The sequence below is a fragment of the Aulonocara stuartgranti genome (assembly GCF_965226115.1).
Source record: "Aulonocara stuartgranti genome assembly, chromosome: 15".
Lineage (NCBI taxonomy): Eukaryota > Metazoa > Chordata > Actinopteri > Cichliformes > Cichlidae > Aulonocara > Aulonocara stuartgranti.
This window is the reverse complement of record NC_138951.1, coordinates 29,902,216-29,924,305: the sequence shown is the minus strand read 5'-3', so window position 1 is coordinate 29,924,305 and position 22,090 is coordinate 29,902,216. Positions and strand designations below refer to the sequence as shown.

The 22,090-nt window shown below is 41.4% G+C and overlaps 1 protein-coding gene across 1 annotated transcript in view; it reads right to left on the bottom strand.

The window, feature by feature from the left end:
- Nucleotides 1-17,098: 17,098 nt before the first annotated feature.
- ptchd4 (patched domain containing 4) overlaps nucleotides 17,099-22,090 on the bottom strand; it is a 72,994-nt gene continuing 68,002 nt past the window's right edge. Inside the window, exon 3 of the mRNA XM_082505292.1 lies at nucleotides 17,099-21,812. Within this exon, the coding sequence (XP_082361418.1) occupies nucleotides 20,137-21,812 (1,676 nt within the window). The 3' untranslated portion in view covers nucleotides 17,099-20,136. The remainder of the gene's footprint in view (nucleotides 21,813-22,090) is intronic.

The following is a 22,090-nucleotide window of genomic DNA, read 5'->3' as shown; positions in this document are numbered from 1 at the left end:
CAGAAAAGTGGCACAAAAATAACAACATACATTTGAAGAAGTTCACCAACAGTTTTAATACTTGGAATTCAGGTGACCCTGAATGCTCCCTTAGTTATGCTGCAATAGGCATAGGCTGCTGGGGGATTCCCATGATGCATTGAGTTTTTCCTTTTCAGTCACCTTTCTCACTATGACCTATAGACCTCTCTGCATTGAATCGTACTTGTTATTAATCTCTGTCTCTCTTCCACAGCATGTCTTCTATCTACCAAAGTGCTTGCTCATAGGGGGTCATTTGATTGTTGGGTTTTACTTTGTATGTATTATTGTAGGGTCTATCTTACAATATAAAGCAGCTTGAGGCAACTGTTGTTGTGATTTGGTTTCTGTCACAAACCAGAAAATGGGACATATATTTTTTATATTTTTAGTCACCCATTAGCAACAGCAGGAAGACACACATTAAATGCTTGCAAATATCAAACAAATCCAAGGATTTGTATATAATTAGAGAGGGACACCAGATCAGAGGTAATCAAGTAGAGAGCCCAGGCTTTCTCGATAAGCCAAAATTCAAACACCTTGTTGCTCATCCTTTCATAGCACACCAGTGGAAATGCGAGGAAATCCAGCTGGATATTATACGTACTAATGTTGATTTCAGTGGCTTTCCAGGATCTGACACCAATTTTTGATAATATGTGATTATTCTGAGAGGGTCAATATTAAGCTGTTTAGCTTGAAAAAGAAAAAGTTTCTTTTTCATCATGAGTGTTATTATTACCCTGAAAAAAAAGCCTATGTGCCACCTTTTTGGACTCAAAGAAATAGACTGCATAAATATGATTTGCATATGACCTTTTAAGTGTAAAAATCACCCACGAGAGGGTTAGACAAGGAAAAAAATCAAAGAGTAGGATCTAGGTTTTTAAAACAGGTAGTGGATGGAGGAGAAAGCTTAAACATCAGCTGAAGAAACTTTACATGGAAGAATGCATTGTAGCAGGAAGTCCACACTTACAGTATATGGGCAAGAATTTTACCCCTACATATGGCTATTGTTCCAATGCAAGAACTATTATCACAAATAATAGCATTTGTGGCCTAATGGTGGATATAAAAAGTGGTATTCACTATGAGGAAATTGATATGCAAATTATAGTGTTGTGTAGCAAATCAGCTTGCTGTCATGTTTCGGCTGTGTACAGGCAGGAGAAGGACCCAAACACAAAACTCACGACAACAAAATTAAACTCAAAAAGCTGCTTTATTGCAGAATGGCATGGAAAACTGAACTAAACTGGGACATGGATAAACTGACACGCAAGGAAACACAGCCATGAGGGAGACTACAACACTGATAAAGAGAAACACAGGGCTTGTGGAGGAACGCCCTCCCGGATCTGAACCCGAGCGGTGTTTTGTTATTGGACTTCTGCTGTGCAAACCATAGTTTGGCCAAAACGAACACCATGGTTGAACATAAGAGTGTCCATAAGTGCACGTGGCACCAGGACATTCTAGGCCACAGGTCGATGATTGATTTTGTAATCGTATCACCAGACCTGAGGCCATATGTTTTGGACACTCAGGTAAAGAGAGGGGCTGAGCTGTCAACTGAACACCACCTGGTGTTGAGTTGGATCAGGTGGTGAGGGAGGATACTGGACAGACCTGGCGCACCCAAACGTACAGTGAGGGTGTGCTGGGAACATCTAGCAGAGGCCCCGGTCCGCGAGATCTTCAACGCACATCTCCGGCAGAGCTTCAACAGCATTCCGAGGGAGACTGAGGACACTGAGTCCAAAACGACCATGATCAGAAATTGCCGAAGCCACTGCACAGAGCTGCGGCCGCACGGTAGTTGGTGCCTGTCGTGGTGGTAACCCTCGAACCAAATGGTGACTCCCGAGGCAGCTAATAGGTACCGTCAGGCCAAGCGGAATGCGGCGCAAACTCGGGTGTGGGAGGAGTAGGGATGGGTATCGTTTAGGTTTTATCCGATACCGGTGCCAAATTGGTACTTTTGAAACGGTGCTGGTGCTCAAACGGTGCTCAAACCGGTGCTTAAAGAATGGAGAACACAAAATTGGTCCAAAAACCTCTCATGTTCAGCTGTTTTTTTGTAAAAAGATAACAATGTTAGCCTTTTCTGCAGCTATGGGGCATATATGGTATCACTCTTGGCTGGAAGCAGTGCTTAAACAATGGAAAAAACACAAACTTTGTCCAAAAACCTCTCATGTTTAACTGTTTTCCACTTTTTCTTTGGTCATTTTAGCCTTTTTGGCCAGGGTGAAGGGAGTATCTGCCATCAAACAAGAAGACAGCCGCATGTAGCTATGATGATGTTTGCTAGTTCACCTTACATGCATTAATGTAATAACGTGGTTAGCCTACTCAACGTAAATCACACAAGAACAACATTAAGCTACTCACGCAGAGAAGAACGGCTGCTGCTGCCATCAAATACGGCGCATTTCTCGGCTTTTAAAAAAACGCTATGCGTCGCCAGGTGTTTCATGAGATTCGAGGTGTTACCTCCTTTGACAGTATCACAGTATCAGCTTAAAGCACTTGTTGCAGGCTGCTGAGTTTGCATATTTTGCTGTGAAGTACAGCCAGACTTTTAACCGCTTGGCCTTGGACATTTTTAATCTGTAGCTCTGCGCTAACAGAACGTACGTACCTGGCCCCGCCTACTATCCTCGGAAACATAAAACGATTGGCTAAAAGTGTATCACAGCTCAGGAAAAAAAAGCACCGAAATAAAGCACCGAAATGTGCGCTGCTTTTCGGTCTGGTTACTACCGTTTATGTCAGAACCACCGGACACCGGTACCCATCCCTAGGGAGGAGTTCGGAGAGGCCATGGAAAAAGACTTTCGGACTGCTTCGAAGAGATTCTGGCAAACCGTCAGGTGACTCAGGAGGGGAAAGCAGTGTTCTACCTGCACTGTTTATAGTGCGGGTGGAGTGTTGCTGACTTCGACTGAGAAAATCGTCAGGCGGTGGAAGGAATACTTCGAGGACCTCCTCAATCCCACTGTCACGTCTTCCGTGGCGGAAGCAGAGTCTGGGGATTGTAACTCAGCGAACAGATTAATTTGGAAAGCCCAATATGCACATTTGGTATTTATAATACAACAGGCTGTGCTTACCTTTTTATATTTGGACCGGTCCTCTGTTCGCCTCGCCTCGTGATCTCACCGCAGGCCAAATCTGCCCCTCCTCAGCACACCAAAGATCCCGGTCACAGCACCAAGTTGTTGAAATCTCCCAATTCTTTTAATCTTTGGGCTGAAGGAAGGACAATGTATAAATGCTCAATCAACAATCATTTATTTCCATACAATTCAACACTTAAGAGCATTAGAACGTCCGGACGGGAGAGATGCTGACAGAGGGTTAGCCGCATTTCTCAACATGGTGGAGGGTTACTCAAGCTTTTATAGCCTTTAGTGGCCCCCACCTAGTAATAAAAGCCTAAACATTCACATTCTTTTTCTGTCACGGCGCCTAAGTTATGACCTCGGCTCCCTGTCTTTCTGCTCTCTGTAAAGGTGGGGGTATGGAATGTGGTCTGTCTCCCCTGTCCTAGACACAGAGTCTCCTGCATACAACCTTTCTTTTCATGATTCAGCCGTAAAACATGTCAAGAACACAGTGTGAGACATTCACAGCAGATCAAGGATACAGAGTGATGCACGCTTATCTAATGAACTACAAAATGAATATGTTCTTTTAACCCAAAAGTATAATGAGAACTAAGCTACATACATCGCACACAATCTAGACTAAAGGAAATTATATGTCCTACAGCTGTTATCATAATTCAACTACTTTAACTACAGATATAAGATAACATATGATAACAGAATAATCTCACAGGATGAAGGGGATGATCTGCCAATCTCTGGGGGCGAGGTCACAGATGCAGTAAAACAACACCTTGGTGGCAGAGCCCCTGGGGTGGATGAGGTCCGCCCCGTGTTCCTGAAGGCTCCGGATGTTGTAGGGCTGTCTTGGTTGACACTCTGCAATGTTGCTTGGAGATCAGGGACAGTACCCCTGGACTGGCAGACCGGGGTGGTGGTCCCCATCTTTAAGAAAGGGGACCGAAGGGTGTGTTTCAACTACAGGGAAATCACACTCCTCAGCCTCCCTGGGAAAGTCTATGCCAGGGTTCTGGAGAGGAGAGTTCGTCCATTAGTCGAACCTCAGATACAGGAGGAACAATCCGGTTTTCGTCCTGGTAGTGGAACCCTGGACCAGCTCTTTATCCTCTCAAGGATACTCGAGGGCGCATGGGAGTTTGCCCAACCAGTCTACGTGTGTTTTGTGGACTCGGAGAAGACATTCAACCGTGTCCCTCGGAGGGTCCTGTGGGGGGTGCTCTGGGAGTATGGGGTGTCTGGCCCATTGCTACGGGCCATTCAGTCCTTATACGACCGTTGCAAGAGTTTGGTCTGCATAGCTGGCAGTAAGTCAGACTCATTCCTGGTGGGTGATGGGCTGCCCTTTGTCACCGATTCTGTTCATAATTTTTATGGACAGAATTGCTAGGCATAGCCAAGTGCCAGAATGCTTTCACTTCGGTGGTCTCAGGATCTCATCTCTGCTTTTCGCAGATGATGTGGTCCTGTTGGCTTCATCCGGTGATCGCCTCCAGCTTGCCTTGGAACGGTTTGCAGCCGAGCGTGAAGCGGTGGGATTGAGAATCAGCACCTCCAAATTTGAGGCCATAGTCCTCAACCGGAAAAGGGTTGAGTGCCCACTCCGGGTCAGGGACAAGACCCTGCCCCAAGTGGAGGAGTTTGGGGGTCTTGTTCACGAGTGATGGGAGAAGGGAGCGGGAGATCGACAGACGGATTGGTGCAGCAGCTGCAGTGATGCGGATGCTGTACCAGTCTGTTGTGGTGAAGAGAGAGCGGAGTGTAAAAGCGAAGCTCTGAATTTACTGGTCAATCTACGTCCCTACCCTCACCTATGGCCAGGAGCTGTGGGTAGTGACCGAAAGAACGAGATCGCGAATACAAGCGGTGGAAATGGGTTTCCTCCGAAGGGTAGCTGGCCTCTCCCTTAGAGGTAGGGTTCAGTGTAGAGCCAGTTGAGGTGGTTTGAGCATCTGACAAGCATGCCCCCTGGGCGCCTCCTGGGCGAGGTTTTCCGGGCATGTTCCACCGGGAGGAGGCCCCGGGCAGACCCAGGACCTGCTGGAGAGATATCTCTCCAGCAGGTGCCTTGGTGTTCCCCCGGATAAGCTGGAGGAGGTGGCTGGGTAGAGGAGGTCTGGGCTTCTCTGCTTGGGCTGCTGCCCCCGTGAACCGTGCCCGGATAAGCGGGGAAGAAGAAAATGGATGGATAGATGGATGGATAGTCAGTGATTAGTCATAAAAGGTGATTATATACCAGCCAAAAATTTGGACACACCTTTTCATTAAGTATACAGGATCCTGAGGTCACAATGTGAGACGTCCCCTAGGGTGGTCGAGAATGACCGAGCTAAGATCCTGTGAGACTTCCAGATACAGATGGACAAAATGGTGATGGCTAACAAACAAGTAGAGGAATCGACAAGCAGAGGAAGGCGGCCGTAGTGACAGATGTAGCTATACTGAGTGACAGTAACATCAGGAAGAAGGAACACGAGCGGGAGAAGAAGAACTCGAGAAGATGTGGAGGGGCACTCTGTGCAATGACCCCCAAGCTAAAGGCATATATAGACAAGTGGCTTCAGCAGATCCCAGGAACAACATCCAACATCTCTGGCCAGAACAGTGCGGCCCTAGGAACAGCAAAGATACTGCGCAGGACCCTCAAGCTCCTAGGCCTCTGGTAGAGGACCTGAGCTTGAAGGATAAATGGAGGAGAGGTCAGAGATCAAATGTGACATGATATTTAAATCTTTATACAGTTATTTCTATATGTTGACAGTACACACACACTCGAATCATACTTTTAACTTATAAGGCTTTTTGTCAATTTTAAACCAATAAATCACTAATTTCTCTTTGAGGACCTTAAACTAAATTTTAATGCATTGTTAACATGATTCCATAGGGCTGGGTCATCACATCATAGAGTTAACATGCTAATGATAAGTTTCAGAGTAGGGTTATCCTGACACCCACCTCTTTATGCAAAGTCTGGACCCATGGGTAAAGCTAAATTGAAATTTTGATCAATATAATGGTCAAATTAACATAAGAGACTTGGTGGGAGAAAAAGTTAAAATATATCATCATTTCTAAAAAAAGAAAAAAAGACATTTTCCTGTGATTTCTTTCAGTGGGGCTCCCTCTTGATACCGGTTCTGTTTAAATCAGGAAGAATCCGGAAGCAGCTATTTATACAGTTTTATCCTAAAGACAAATTTGTGCCTAGCTGTCCAACGAAGCAAATGTTCATTATTGCTTTCAACCTTTTTCCCCAGGTTAATTTTCATCCTCACCACCAGATGGCAGTCTTTAATTTCTTTGCTTTCACAGTTGATGGATTTATCATAACATTTTTTATCTTATCAAGCTTCCTGTCAGCTATGTCCTGTGGGAACTGTCCAACATACAAGATATAGAGACAACCTGCCAGTTGATACTAAAGATGCAGATACAGATAGTGGATAATATAATGTACTCCTGCTAGAGGCATGTATTGCAGAAAAGCCTATGAAGGATTCCACACTGCTCTGTGTTAAAGATGAATCACTGATCAAAAGAATGTCGTTTGAGCCTGGAGTTGTTCATCCTCTTTGGCTCTTTGTCTGCAAGCAGAAACTGTGGGGCTGTGACATCTGACACCCAAGATGGACTTTTGTGTTTTTTTCCCTTTCAGTTTATTCATTACTTTGCCTTTTTGGGAAAGAAATAAGCTTAGAAGCTAAAAAAAAAAAAAAGAGAGATATTTAGAGAGGGAAAGCACGTTGTGCAAGACAACGTACCTTCAGTGTAATTTATATAAACACAGTAATATTTTATTTTAACTGGCCCACTGTTTTCATGTGAAAACCAATTATTGCCCAGTTAGGTGGTTGTGATTAATTAAAATTTAATTTAGTACTAATTACACAGAAAACTGACACAATCATGAGTCAAAAACATCCATCAGCTACATCTCCACTGAACCAGTAGAGTCAATTCTGCATGGAATCCCCTGCAGCCTCCTTTATGGTTGAATTCTCAGTCTCTCTGTATGCACAGCCACAGAGTTATGCAAACAGACATCAATTCAGGATGAAAGTGCACTTACTTGGGCAGTACAGCTGCAGACTAAAGTCCATTGGATGAATGACTGTAGAGACAGGCAAAGGAGACACACTCATAGACATGTATAGATTCAAGATGTCTTGAGTCTGGAGTGTTGACATTACCAAGTATTTGTGTGGATCTGCTTCTCCCCTGTGCAAACAATGTGTTAAGATGGTTCGTGTTTTTTGCCAGACTTTAATGAGCACTCAAATAAATGCAGACCTCACAATTATTGTAACACAAAGCATCAGCATGCACTTAACTATCTAAGTTAAGGGAGGTGCAACAACAAAAATGGCAACACTAGGTTTTGTGTTGGAGCCATCGCTGGTAATGATTCAGACCTCAGAGGGTTAAAAAGTTCATAAATATTTCTTATGGGACAATAAAAAGAAATTTGCCAGAGTGAGTCGAACCTGCAGATGTATATCCACATGTCCCCTAACGCTACAACATCCTGTTTTTGTACCGGGTAATTCCTGTGGTTTTACTAGTGGCATCTCTGTATCGCTTCTGTATCACCTGCAGCATTGCTGTTTGTATACAATGTGACAGACTATAGAGAACCCGATTAGGGACCTGGCAAACAGAAAGCAATGATCTTGTGAAGCATCACCTGAGTGAGCAAGCAAGGCTTGCTGCAAAGTCACAGCAATGCTCCCTCCAGCAGAGAGAAATATGCAGAGACGGGCGTTGTAATTTTTTGCACTTGACCGAATATCTGTCAGTGTGGCTTTATTTGTTCAGAGTGTGTTTCTCAATGAGTGTTGACTGCAATGTTTCTGAGCCTTTGGGATTGTAGCAGCAAAGAAAAGATGTACCAGAGTGTCTTTCTCAGTGTGGCAGTTAGAATCAGGGCAAATCTGTGCAGGGCAGAGCCTTGCTGCATCAGCAGTTTGCTCAAAGAAGACACAGAGAGAAAACTCTACTGAGGTTATGTGTCTCCAGAGTAGCCATTTACAGTTACAATTACTCTCTTGTCCCCTCGATATTCTGCTCTAATTGTGCCACATCTGCTTCCAAACCTTTCACATCCCCCATGCTTACCTGTATTATTCATTATCTCAGAGTTTCCTGTCATGACATCAGAAACCTCTTTCTGCCACCAAAAAAGAGAAGAAAGGCACTGAATGTAAGGTCCACTTTAGAGCAGCTTGTAATCTCTCCGAGAGTTCACCTTGATGTAAATATGCACCTAATCAATAAACGGCATTAAAGCAGTAACAATAGGCTTGGCATCCTGCCCCCTTAAAGGCACACTGGGGAATTTGGTTCATTTATTTAAGTGGTCTTTGCAGCCAGTCCTTTTTTTTAGTGAAGTACTTTTAAAAAAAGCTTATATTGTCTTTTCCTTTCCAAGTATCTTTTGCTGTTTGTCCCCCCAGCCCACCTCACCACCCCCCACCACTGCTATCCCACAGCACACAGCCTGTTTCTGACTAATTTGTTCAGGCCAGTATCTTTTCTGTAGGCGAGGGCCACTGGTGCATGTTTGACTTTGACTCACCTTTCTAATTCAACTCAGTTTCTTTGTGAAGTGCTGTCAGGGTTGTTTATTCTGCTTCTGAGACTGCAACACTGAGCTAAAGGGCAAAAGGACACCAGCCACTCAGGACCTATCTTGCTAATAAAGACAGATTAGTCAAGCAACAGTGTTCACACATAAAACACGAAAACACACAGTGTCATGGTCCATGTGCCTCCCCGGCCAGCCCAGTGTGGCCACAAGTGTTTGTTGTTTTGCTCTCTCTGCTCTCCTTGCCTTGCTCTCTCTCTCTTGCCTGTCTGCCTGGGCCAGGGGTCAGCGACCTTTAAGACCCAAAGAGCCATTTGGACCTGGTTTCCATGCAAAAGAAAACACTGGCAGCTGCAAATCCGCAGGTTGCCAACCCCTGGCCTGGGCGGAGCTCAGATTGGGCTCCCGCCTTTGGCCTACGCACCTGCAGCTGATCACCGGTGATTTGCAGTTGATCGCTGGCTGTGCTTAAGGCAGGGGCTCTGAGCTACTCGTTGCTGGAATATTAAGTAACTCTTGTTAGTACTGCCTGGCTCTATAACGATTCTGTTGTCCCCGTGCTTGCCTCGGATTAATCCTCGTCTCTGTAAATAGGTTTATCTGGATCTACCCTCTTTGTGACCCCTGGACCCCGTGAGTGAGAGTGGATCTGCTTGTGTGGAGATTGTTTGGACGAGGAGCGGAGCGAGTATGAAGGCGTGTGTTTCCCCAACTTGTTGAACCCCGAGACCCTGATGTTTCCCCCCCTTCACGTGTATATAGCGCACCAGTGTGATTGATAAAGAACTGTTTGAACCCTGCTTTCTCAGTCTGCGCCTGAGTCCGTTCCACTGCCGTGACACACAGGAAGATACCAACCTCCCCATTTAAGCAGCATGTTTTTTTTTATTATTAATCATCTATTACTATCTATTTTTAATCTAATTATCTATAACATTTACTCATTGACCGATGTTGCAGTTAAGTGTGTCATCAAAGACTGAAAAATCTGACTACAATTATAATGCTATGGCTAACTAATTAAAAAAAGTATTTTTACATTATTAGCAAACTGAGTTCTCCATTTTGTATCATATTAAAAAAGAAAAAACATAAAAATACTGGACTTCTCTAACAATTAATCATAAGAATAAACGACTAAAACACTAAAGTATGACATTTTTTTCTGACCTTGACTTTAAAAATAATGCAGACAACAAAAAAGACGCAGGCTACTCATAGACAAAAGCTTTTTTAATGAAAATCTTTTTTGTCAAGTAAAAAAAGTTCATCATATGCATACTATTTATAGAGTCAACAGCAGGCAGTAGAAAAGGAGTTTACATTTAAAATATTCAGAGCATTCAAAAGCATATGTCTTCTAATAAATTGAAACTGAGACATTCCCGTACATTGTCCTCTTACTAACGGTTGTAGTTTTAGCTGGTCTGATCAGTGTTGTTCAGCTCCTCAGCTACAAGAGACACGTGTACAGTATGCAAGCCTGGGCTCAAAGTCTATCCAAAATCCTTCTGTTCATGTCCAGAGCATTTTAAAATCGGCTGTCAGTGCCAGAGCTGGGCTGCAAATGTGGTGTGTGCGCTCCATCAGTTAGTGTGAAAGACTTTTGGAAAAGGATTCAGGATAATATTTTGGCCCGGGTAATATCATTTTGACATACCACAAAAAAGCTAAAAAAAATTAAAAGTTTGTCTGTCTATTTTTAGTCACAGCTGACATGGCTAACTAGAGTTTTGTCGACAGCGGTACACCTATATGTCTGCATTTATGGAAGACTACTTGTTCCTTTTTCTGCTGCCGGGAAGGTTTGTGTTATCTGAGAGGTAAGCTGCATTTAAGTCACACAAGTCACGGAAAACACGCAAGCTGATATAATGTACATAGTTTAATGCTTACTGGGTAACGTGTTCAAAGAACATTTACTTCTATCAGAGACTCGAAACATGTGTGCAAAGGTCACTGAGACTCCTTTCTAAATGTCCTAGGCAAAATTTTAGATTCATTTGGTTCAGCTCGAAACTCTGTATATAGCAGACCTCCAAATTTACCTACCAGCCACTCCAACAACCGGTCTATCAAAACTAAGTCAGCCAGATTTTTGAAAGCAGATATTTCCTTTGTAATTCCCTCTTTCATGCTAAAGAGTAACCTAGCAAAACAAGTTTTTAAACAGAAACACAGTTATTTTATCCAAACACCTTGCCTATAGCACCTGATTCATAATGTGTGCTGCTTTTTTAGAGTGGCCCTATTATGCTTTATCTTTATTTTTCTGTCACGTGCGCATTAAAGACATGGTCCGTGTGAGAATACCAGCCTGAACCAAAAACCCAGACTTATCTAAATACTCTAAATCTAAATGCTGTCAAACAGAGATGATTTGTTCACATGGTCATCTGAGGCATGAGGACAGAAGCCCTACATATATGTGTTTCAAAACTCCAATCAGATTAAGGTAAGTAATTAAGTTATCTTGTACAGAGGATGAACTGAGGACAGATTAAAGCATAAAATACATAATTATTTTGAACTGTGAATTGTGCAAATCTATTCTAGCAGAGTTCAAGAGTAAAAACCAAGGCCAGAATTTTTCCCCCAAAACTCTTTGGGATTGCAGTCATCATGGAGGGTTAAAACAGCTTTGACTTCCACTGTTGGTGTGTGTCGGCAGCGCCACAGACCAGGTTCCATAGGCACTAATGCTCGGGTAACATAACAGGACGTTTCAAGGAGCATTCATTTATGTTAAAAAAAAACAAAACACAAAAACCTCACAGTCTTTTTCTACAAGAGAAACACTTTTATCAGTCTGTCAGTTGTTAACAACTTTGCACAGTGATAGTCACAAACTGCAGCCAACCCCAAACACACCAAAACACTAATTCATTTCACAGTGCAGTCACTTATTCCAGCAGACTTTCTGTCTCTGTTGTGTCAAACATATATTCATCTATAGGAGAAAGGAGAGAGTGAAGGGACACACTACACAGCAAACAGTGGTGTTAACAGGATTACTAATAATGTTTTTTCTTTGTATATTTGGAGTGTATAGGGACAACAGCATGTATAAAACCTAATGAATGAATTAATCATTGACGCGACTGGTCAGCAGCATGGCTGAAGATATTATATTAATGATGACACAGATACATACAGAGGAAGACTGGTGGTGGTGTTAAAAGAAGACACACAGGAGGAGAGGGTGAGAAAGTGCAAAAGAGAGAGGGAGAAGAGGAGGTGAGAAAGAGAGGAGGTGGGGTGAAAGTAGAAGCGGGAGATGGTGTGGATGGGAGAGGAAGCAGGAATAATCCGTAGGAGAATCACGACAGGATTAAAACTAGGTGTGAGCCAAAAATAACCCCAGCCAAGGCAGCTTGGCGCAACAACGCTGCAATGGAGCACAACACGACAGCAGCCACTCCTACTGCCAGCCTCTGTCAGCTCAGGAAGTAAAATGGGAGGGGATTACAAAATGCTACTGTGATGTTGCCGTATACAGTAAAAACCCCAGTATCAATTGACATAGATTTTCTCTTCAGCCTGTATATAACAGACATTTAGAAGAAAAACTGTCCCTCTAACTGAAGCCTCACGTCCCAATGCAAAAAAAAAAAAGTAATTTAATGAGCCTTAAAAGGGCACTCCAGCAGTTTGATATATCGAGGTCAATAAGTAGCATTCTGCTGCCTTTGACATATCTTTGCAAAGATCCAACCTATTTTTGGTAGAATTTGTGAAATAACCACCTGTGAGGTCTAAGTCATCATCAATGACAGCTCTAACTGTCTTACTTAATGTAATACTTAATGACTTAGTATAAATAACTTTTGATGAACTAATTATTACATTCTTTGTCTTCTGACTGCCAAGACTGGCTTAGGGTTACCACTGATGACTAACTTAGACATCACAGTGTTAACAAATTACTATTCAATCTACTGAAAGATGTTAATGAATTGAGGTTTCCTGGGGTCCTATACCCTCAGTGGTTCCAGTGGTGGTTAGGTCCACAGAGCAAAATAAACAAGAAAATTCTGCTACTAGATTCATCAGGCAGCAACACAATGGTGTTTTGCTAATATGAGCGTGACAGCACGTGAACAGTGGTAATGGCTGATTATCTAAAGCTATCTAACCATCTAGTGTGGAGTTTGATAGATGATAATACACATATGTACTGAAACATTTGTTGATCACCTAAAGTCATTAATATAGTTTTACTGGAAATGATATGAGTCCTATGACTGAAGACCTGGTGGCATGATCCTTTGATGGTGCTAGAGAGCCACTCACGTCAGTAGGGTACATCCTTAATGGAACTGGACTGCTTCAACACAACATTAGTAATCTATTCGATAGCTAAGGTATTTCTGTTTGGCCCAAAGTGGTGCTTCAAATCACTGAATGAAAAGATAATTCCTTGCAGCTCTTTGATAGTTTAACTACCCTTAATTTTGTATTAAGGGACCGAGTACAGCCAATACAGAGAAGAACCATTCAATTATAGAAAAGTTAATCTAAAACACAAAAATTGTGGGAAGTACGAAGGAACAGAGAGCCTGCACAAAACACGGAGAACATGAAAAAAATCCCAGGTTGGCCAATGGGTTTGAATCCTAAACCTTCTTGCTTCACCACCATGTCACTGAAGTAAAACCCCAATCTAATTCTGAGATAAAATTAATAAATTATTTAGTGTCATGCCATCTGAGAGTGAACATAAAGTTTTTGGTTGCAAGTTCAGAGATTTAAGTCACCTGAGTGCTTTGTCCCAGCATACCTTTTCTCTTTTCGATGAAATGGAACACTATTTATGTGACTATTCTGACGCCTTGTTGTAATACCATTTTCTTTTCAGGAAAGAGTACTTACAAAGATCTGTGTTCGCAAGATAGAATCAGTTTCCTCTGAAGCAAGAAATATCTGCATTTGTCACCGCAGGCAGGAACTTTTGAAGCTCTGTGAGTAAACTAAGCCGGTAAGTCTCATTACACCAGCAAAGCACTCAAAGGGAACATTTTTCAAAGCACTGCAATCACCCTGGATTCATATAACATTTCCCTTCACCGGAAACCTTCCCATCATTCCTGCTGCACAAATCTTCTCAAATTCAAATAAGAGCTTACCTCCTGTTTTGCCTGCATCCGTTTTTTTTCTCTACCTCTTCCTCCCTCAAACATCTTCCTCATTCCTGCTTCTGCTCTTTTCCTCCCTTGATTTCTTTCTCTGTTGCTGCAGTCAAATGAAGTTAAATCTTCCAGCTGCTTGGCAAGAGGCATAAATTAGCAAAAGAGAATTAAAGCTCTGCCAACACCTAGCAAGGCAACAAGAAAAACAAGCAACATAAGGCTAGAGCTTGTAACTTCCTGGTCTTTTTTAAGGAATGCACCCAAAATGTAAAGCCATGCAAAGCTGTACACTGATCTAATATCTGGGTGATGTTAGCATTTACATAAAATAGAAAATGTTTAGCAGTGACTCCAGGTGGTGGCAAGGGGATTGTGCCCATTCTTACAGCCTTTTTGGGCACAAACGTGTATTTTTGTCTCTTACTTTTATTGTTGTATGTCCGATGTATGAAAGGTCAATAAGAACGAAAAGCACTTTAAAATCTACTTGACAGCATTGTCATCTCATCACAGTGTATCTTTACTACACCTGGTTCTAAAGATGTATGAAATGCAGTCACAATCTAAGAAAAAGACTCCACATTAACAATATCAACATCTGCACTTGAATATTGAAAAATATATGTAAGGCAATGACACCCCCTATGTAAAAAGCACAGATTTACATCACTAACAGGCGCTTAACAACACTTAAAAGAGAACACCACCCAGTTTAAGAAAAAACATCATACTCTGATAGCATAAATTGAAAGCCATCACTGATGATAAGGAAACCATGATATTGTTATGTTACCTCACATACTATGCGTATTTCTAAAGCCAAATAACACATTCTTCTTCTTACAAATTAGTCAAGCTAATGTTTCCTGATCAAAGCTTTCTGTATAGCTGAAGTTACCAGTTTAATAACTTGAAAAATTGTTCATAAGCTACTTTTTTAGCTTTTAGCTTTTAGTTTTTACATTTATTCTGTTATTGTAACTCACAGAGTTTTGTTTAAACAGTTAGTTTGTTACTGCAAGTCTTACACAGTAGTTTAATGTAGATCTAGCTGCACACAAAAAAATCTAAAATAGTCTTTGATTTGAAGAAGATCTGATTCTGCTAACATCATGACTGCATAGCCCACATCAATCTAAAGAATATATGCCTTCTTAATCTAAGTGGTGTCATCTTTTAAGACACAGTAGTCTTAGACTTTGGTAAAAACTAACCAGAATCCTCTGCTTACACATTTATATTAACTCTAACAATCAGCCAAATGTATGCATTATTCTACTCAATATTGGTCCTTGTTCTAGACATTTTAAGCAAGTTATACACCCTCAGCTGACAGCACTGTATGGATGTGGACAGAGAAACAGTAGCAAAAAATAGCTTTCTGATAGATAGATAGATAGACAGAGAGAGAGAGGGAGAGAGAGATACTTCACAAAAAGAAACTTAAGGGGCCCCAATTTACCCAAATAACCTCACTTTCATTTGATTTCCTGCAAAATGTTGAAGTTTAACATAAAATATGAAACTTGTAATTACCAGGTTTGATGAACGGGGCCAACAACACCCTATTCTTATGACTTAGTTACTTGACGTACAAGATCAATGACTTGCAGTAAAATTAGAATTTTTTTCCTCTGAGGCTGATTTGCCATGTAGATTATTCAGCAAGCAAAGTGGTGATTGCATAATTTTATTGCCCTGTATTGTGGAAATATTGTGCTGTCCCTGGTTATAGAAACTGAAAATGTGCTGGTGCATGGTCAAGGGATTCCATGAGACTTACAGTAGACTCATCTACCTGCCTAAATACTGACTCTTAAAATAATCAAAGATTTTTGTCAAATACTTTTTTCTTTTTGAATTGCTTTTGTGCATCATACTCCTCTAACATAAAGTGTTTGAGGTTAATTTGTCATATTGATATTTTCCTGTAATGTCACAGTATCACGTAAATGACAACATGGACAAAAGCACACATATAGCACAAGGTTATAGAAAAGCACTGATGCGAATATTAGAAAATACACAACACTCCTGCATTTTAAATAATATTACAAATTAATTATATATACGCAGGCACATGTGCTCAGATCAAAAAGTGAATAAACACATAGTGTGCACTATCTTTAAGAGCATATCCTGTGTGAGTTTATTAATAAGAGACCAAGACTAGCAAAGTTCTGTATCTTTTCTAATCAAACTCAATGCAAACCAAAATTATAAAAAGCAATCCATATATTGTATCCAAGCACTAATTCATTTATTTCTTCTGTGCCACTGAGCGCCACCAATGTCCAGAAACTATCAACAACTTGAATGAGCCACACAATAACCCTTTGAGGTTCAAGCCATCATCAACTTGTCCTCCAAGCCTGGGAGTTAGGGAACAAGCTAATATTTGAATCAGACAGTTTTTAGTTTCTTGTTGTTCCTTTGATAGCCAAGTTTGAGAGAACAATTTTTTGAAAGAACAAAAATGGCATTCTGATAGTATAGATTTAGGGTGATCACTGATGATGGCTTAGACTTCAGAATGCTGACCTTCTACATCCACAAAGCTGTTGACAATCTGTTTACAAGTAAGATTATACCTAGGTTCACATCTACCCCTTAAATGGAATATTGCAAGACCCTATCTTGGGCATATAGAGCTCTCATACCAGAATAAGGGAATTTATTTGAACTGTAACATCAACTAAAATGGAACCTAACCCCAAGTGGTCAGCCTGTGACCCATTTATGATTAGGGCTGGGGTTGGCTTTTTTTTTTCCATCTAGCATATATTTAATTTATATATATATATTTAAAATTTTGTCTATTCAGTATTTTGCTAAAACAAAACCCAAACCCAGCCCTAAATATTTACAGGTCATTATTTTGCATTTCGTAAATGGGGCTGTATATATGAGAATGTGCCCAGATAGTGTAAGAACATCAGAGACTGTTGCTTTGGTGTTTTCAAAGGATTTTTTACATTATCAAAATAACGCAGGGCTCCTCTCAGGTTTCCTTCTTCAAAAACGAAACTATTAAGATACAGCATTCAACTGGAAAGACTCTACATGTTGTCATAGAAGATTCATTTCTATTTGTTTTAGTATCCCTTTTGAGCAGACTTTAGCTGAAACAGATGGCACTAGGTATTAAAGTCATTACAAAAAAGCCAAAAAGCGTTGAATGTGGATATGATGCAAACAACAGCTCGTCAGGCAGTGATGGCAGGTTCCATACAGTAAGAGGACACTAATAATTAGGACCAAAGTTCCAGAAGAGTTAAGCTAGATATTTATATTTTTGCTGCTAAGCTTGACTTGTCATATAGCAAACTATAATAGATGTTCATCACAACATTATTCCCAATATTCTGTAAATTTCTAATCTAGGTTTTCTGTTCAAAGTAATCATTACAAAGCTTGATAGATTGTTCAGAAGACTGACAAAGGGCTGTTTAAGGTTCAATTTCCTTAAATGTGAGTACCAAGTAAAGATTATAATGGAGTCAAGACACATAAACAATAAATGGTGGCCACAGTTTCCCATATAAAAACGTGAATCATCAACATTGACACTGCAGTTTGCAAGAAACACGATCTAGTATACTGGTAACATTCCACTGTTTATTACTGGCCTACTGTGTTCAACATCCCCCCCCCCTTTTTTTTAATTTTTTTATTTGCTTGTTTTAAGAAAATTTGTCATTAAAAATCTTTCTATAGTATATTTGTTTTCTTAGAAAATATAGAAAAGAGTAATTTACAGCTATATTACACAAATATCCTCTGGCTTTTGTTTTGAAACAAGTATGACACATTTTGTTCTTTTGCAGCACATGGTGTTACAGAGTATGCATCCAAACAACAAACGTAAGTCACTACAGTGTAGCAAAATAATAGAAAAAAGAAAAAAATACATAGTCTTCATAGAGAGAAATTAAATACATGCATACATACAATACAGTGCCATGCAAACACAGTCCAGTCTGGGAAGTAAATTGTTTAGGATTTGCATTTCTTTCCCATTTCATTTGCATTTCTGTCAACGTTTCATGCCTTCTTGCTATACATACACACCATGGCTTTTACATAAGACTGCAGCTGCTGCAGCAAGTAGCTTGTATAAAACTCATCATTTCTTAGTAGGGCCTGGTTGATGAAAGTGAAACTACACCAATTTTCAAATAGCAGAAACTTTAAATAATCCATTCATGGTAAATTAATACAGGCTGAAGTCTCCTTTCCACAATTGTCTATCATTCGTTCACTGATTTACACATTAAGTCATTTTAATAGTGTTTTTGAGAACGAGCCATTCATCACACAGATGTATGCACTCATTTTGCGAACATATGCACATATTTCACACTGACATTTGGTCCAAATGAACATTCTTACCTCCCCACCCCCAAGCTGCCCGATTATTTTCCCTGTGTGAGTCACTTTCTTGATGGCAGCACAAAGGGATGAAACAGCAGTGTCCCCTCAATGACAGCCCTGTAAGAAGCAGCTCGTCCCCTAAGAAGGTATTGGCCTTTAATCAGCCACATCTGCTCACATATGGGGTCTCTCTATCACATGCCACCAGCTAAGACCTGCCTGCTAGAGGTCAGAGTGTGATTGGTATCTTTGAGGGCAGCTGACCTTGGGTGTGTTTGTTTTGGGGCTGCAACAGAGATCCTTATCGGGCCTTGGCACACGTAGATAATTCTGTTTACCTTCTGGGGGAGACGGGAGCCATTTTTGCACTTCAAAAAGTGAATTTTGAAAAGGGTATTTGCAGAGGACAACTCAAGTTTTTGATGGAATTTTATTTTGAAGGATTAGATCCAAATGCACTGATACTATATTGACAAGACCAGCTTTAACCCTGCAGGTGGCAGTAATGGTCTTCACCCTCACTTTTACAGTGTTGTTGTCACTTCCCATGCTAACTGTTGCCCACTATTTTCTGTAACCTTGATGGAATAACTCATTAACGATTTCTTTAACTTGACCTCTGAATAACTCTTGCTTTCCTGATTTCTGTTTTCCTACTTGTGCAACAAAAGCTAGATTCCTTTGTCTTCTTTTCACACTGATACTATACTTTACAGCCTGTGCTATAATTCACATCACAACCTGAGCAACATCAACCAGCAATCCTTTAAATAAGCTCAAATAACTTGTGACTTCATGTAAATGTTCAATCTTGCCAATACTTTTGTTCTGTACACTGTTTGGCACCACTGCTGTACTGACTCATATTCAGACCTTCCAATTTCAGTAACAGTAAGCTTTTGGGGACAGTCACACACTTTTTTTGGGAACATTTTCTGGTAGGAAGTTCGACGTTTCAAGCCACGGAAACACTCTTTACTTTTGGTTTTGCTGCTTGGGTTCAAAAGCAGTTTAGGATTTAGTTAAGTCATACTCTAAGAATCAGGCTTACTGCCTTCTCAAAGACTCCTGCATGACTGTCACTTATCACTTCCTCTTCATATGCTGCAGCCCACTGCAGTTCCTTCTGCTGTTGCCTAAGACCTGATACAACCTCTGAATTAAAGCAGAAATATTTGCTTCCCGCTTATATAAACCTTGACAGTTCTAATCACACACTGCAATGTGCAAGATAATTCTTCATAATGGACACAGTGTATGCCATCTGCCCAGTTCAGCTGTTCGGTTATTTATAATGATACAGAAAAGCATGCAGTGTGCTTTCAGCCCACTGTTTCTCTCTTTCCACGCAATTTGGCTTTGTTTCTTTTCACCTTTATCAAGGTGTGAGGAGTAATGTGTGTGCACAGTCATTGTTTGCACAGTTTTAATTTGTACACTCTTTATCGCTCTTGCTGCTTTTGCCAACTTGTTTGAATGTCCTTGGCTTAATAGACTGCTATGATCCTCACTCATTTTGAGAAGAGGGCTGCAGGAGACAAACACATAATTACTAATATTTAAATGGAATAACATACTGTGTGTTCAAGATTTACTTACAGATTGAGCAAGCATGTGTTCTGCTAGCTAACTTGTTTCTATATACCAAAGAGTTGGAAAAGAGCCTTAGAACCATGACCGTGTTGCAGTTTGTGCAAATGAGATACACTGTCCAGACTGAAGGACTACACAACTGACCAGTAGGGCTGTACTCGATTCTGGCCAGCTTAGCTGCTATTGGCTAGGAGTGATGACCTCTCACTCCTCAGGGGTAATGTCATATTCCCCTGCACCTCAAGAGGTACCTCAGCATCCAGCACTACTATTGACTGCTATCCTTACAAACTGTTCAGACGTTTGTCACGTGATCCGGATTCTCCCTGACTTCAATGCACTCTATCTCCTCCCTTTCCCTTTCCCTTTCTCTTTCCCGCTCCCTCTCCCGCTCTTTCCGCTTGGCCCGTTTCTTTTTCTTGTGCCTCTTTTTGGACGGCGGGAAGAAGGTCAGGAAGACAGGCAAAATGACAAAGCAGTGCAGCACAGTGCAGCCCGCAGTGAGGAGGGAGCACTTGAACAGTGTGTAGGTCAGATTGGAAGGCACAAACACCAGGGGCATGATCCCAATCACAAAGCAAGATGTGTTCTGCAGGATGGCAGCCCCGTGCTCCTCCAGTGCCAACTTGATGCACTGCGTCCTAGTGTGCTCGGTGGCCAGCACAAAAGTGTACAGGTGTGGTGCACAGTGATCCATGGCGAAGTTGAGGGTATAAATAAGGCACAGGATTGAGATGCTGTCCATGCCGACATTCCAGAGAGTCATCAAACCCAAGACACCCAGCTCCACGGATGTAACTGTGAGGATGAGCCAAAAGTTTCCCAATGGGTTGATGACCAGGAAGAAAGTGAGGATGAGGATGGTGAGTACGCTGAAGCCTGAGGTCAGAATGGGGGAGATGACAGAGGAGCTATACCGGTCCATGAACACAAACGTTGGATTGAAGGCAATGAATTTGATGCTGTTGATCAGCATCAAGGGCCGAAGCTTTTCCAAAAGCTCCACCACCTCCTCACGTTTCTTCTCAGTGGTTCGTGCTACCAAGTACATCCTTGAAGCAATGATGTCATACTCGTCAGTCTCGCTGTTCTTGGAAAATATGATATCCTCTGTGAAGTGCTGGTACTCTGGGCTACGCAAGAAGGAACCTTTAAGGATGGTGATGAAGTCGTTCTTAGTTGATGCACTCACATTCACTACCCGCAAGTAGTGGAAAAAGTTGTCCATCCAGGAGATCTTGTTGAAACCGTGACTCAAAGTCTTCAAGTGCTCCTGCACTGTGGAGTTCCAGTACTCAATGGGTTCATAAATATAAAATCCAATCACTGGACTGTAGTTACTAAAGTACTTCTGCTGAGTTAGAGCGTACGAAACACTTGGAGAGTTACTCGCCAACAGGTTCACAATATTTGATCCATCACTGATTTGTAAACATCCCATGAATGAGAAAGAAGCATAAATAAGATAGAGAATGACCACAAATGGTTTGACATAGGTGTTGGTAATCCATTCTGTGTAGTGCTCTCGCAGAAAGTGTTGGATGAAGTGATTCTGGTATGGTACACTGTCATGGTGTGTGGACAGGTCATGGCCATCACTCATCATGGTTTTAAACCATGTGGGCTGGCGGTCCAGGTACTCCACTGAGGGGATTTTACAGCAGAAAACACTGTGGTAGCGGTTCTGCTCAAGCTGTCCAGCAAACACCAGGCAGGAGCCATAGAAAGAGAAAACATAGAAGTAGTTGACCAGGATGGCCACACACATGCTCTGGCAGAAGATTTTCACTGACTCGATGTTAGTAAAAGGGCTAGCTCCCATGCCAAACGTTATGATGTAGAGTGAACTGGTCATAGTGTAGCACACCATCACGTCGGCAAACGCGTCTGCAACTCGCTCCTTGAAGGGGAGGTTTTCCCTGGTTCTCCTCCAGCCCGCCAAGAGCTCAAACACCCCTTTGGTTCCATGACCTAGAAGCAAGAAAGAGAAATGTGTAAATTCTAATATGTACATGCTACCAAAGCAGGCTACGACTACTCTACTTGCATTATATAAAGATTTTAAAAGTACCTTTTTTTTTTTTTTTACCTCTAAGCAATGTGGTTAATGGTGTAATTTGTGTGATTAGACCGAATTGAAAAACAACAAACCCACAACAAAAATTTAATTTGAAGAACTAAAAATATTGCAGAAATAATACATACACCGAAATGATTACATCAGTTTATTTATTTATCTGTGTTTCTGT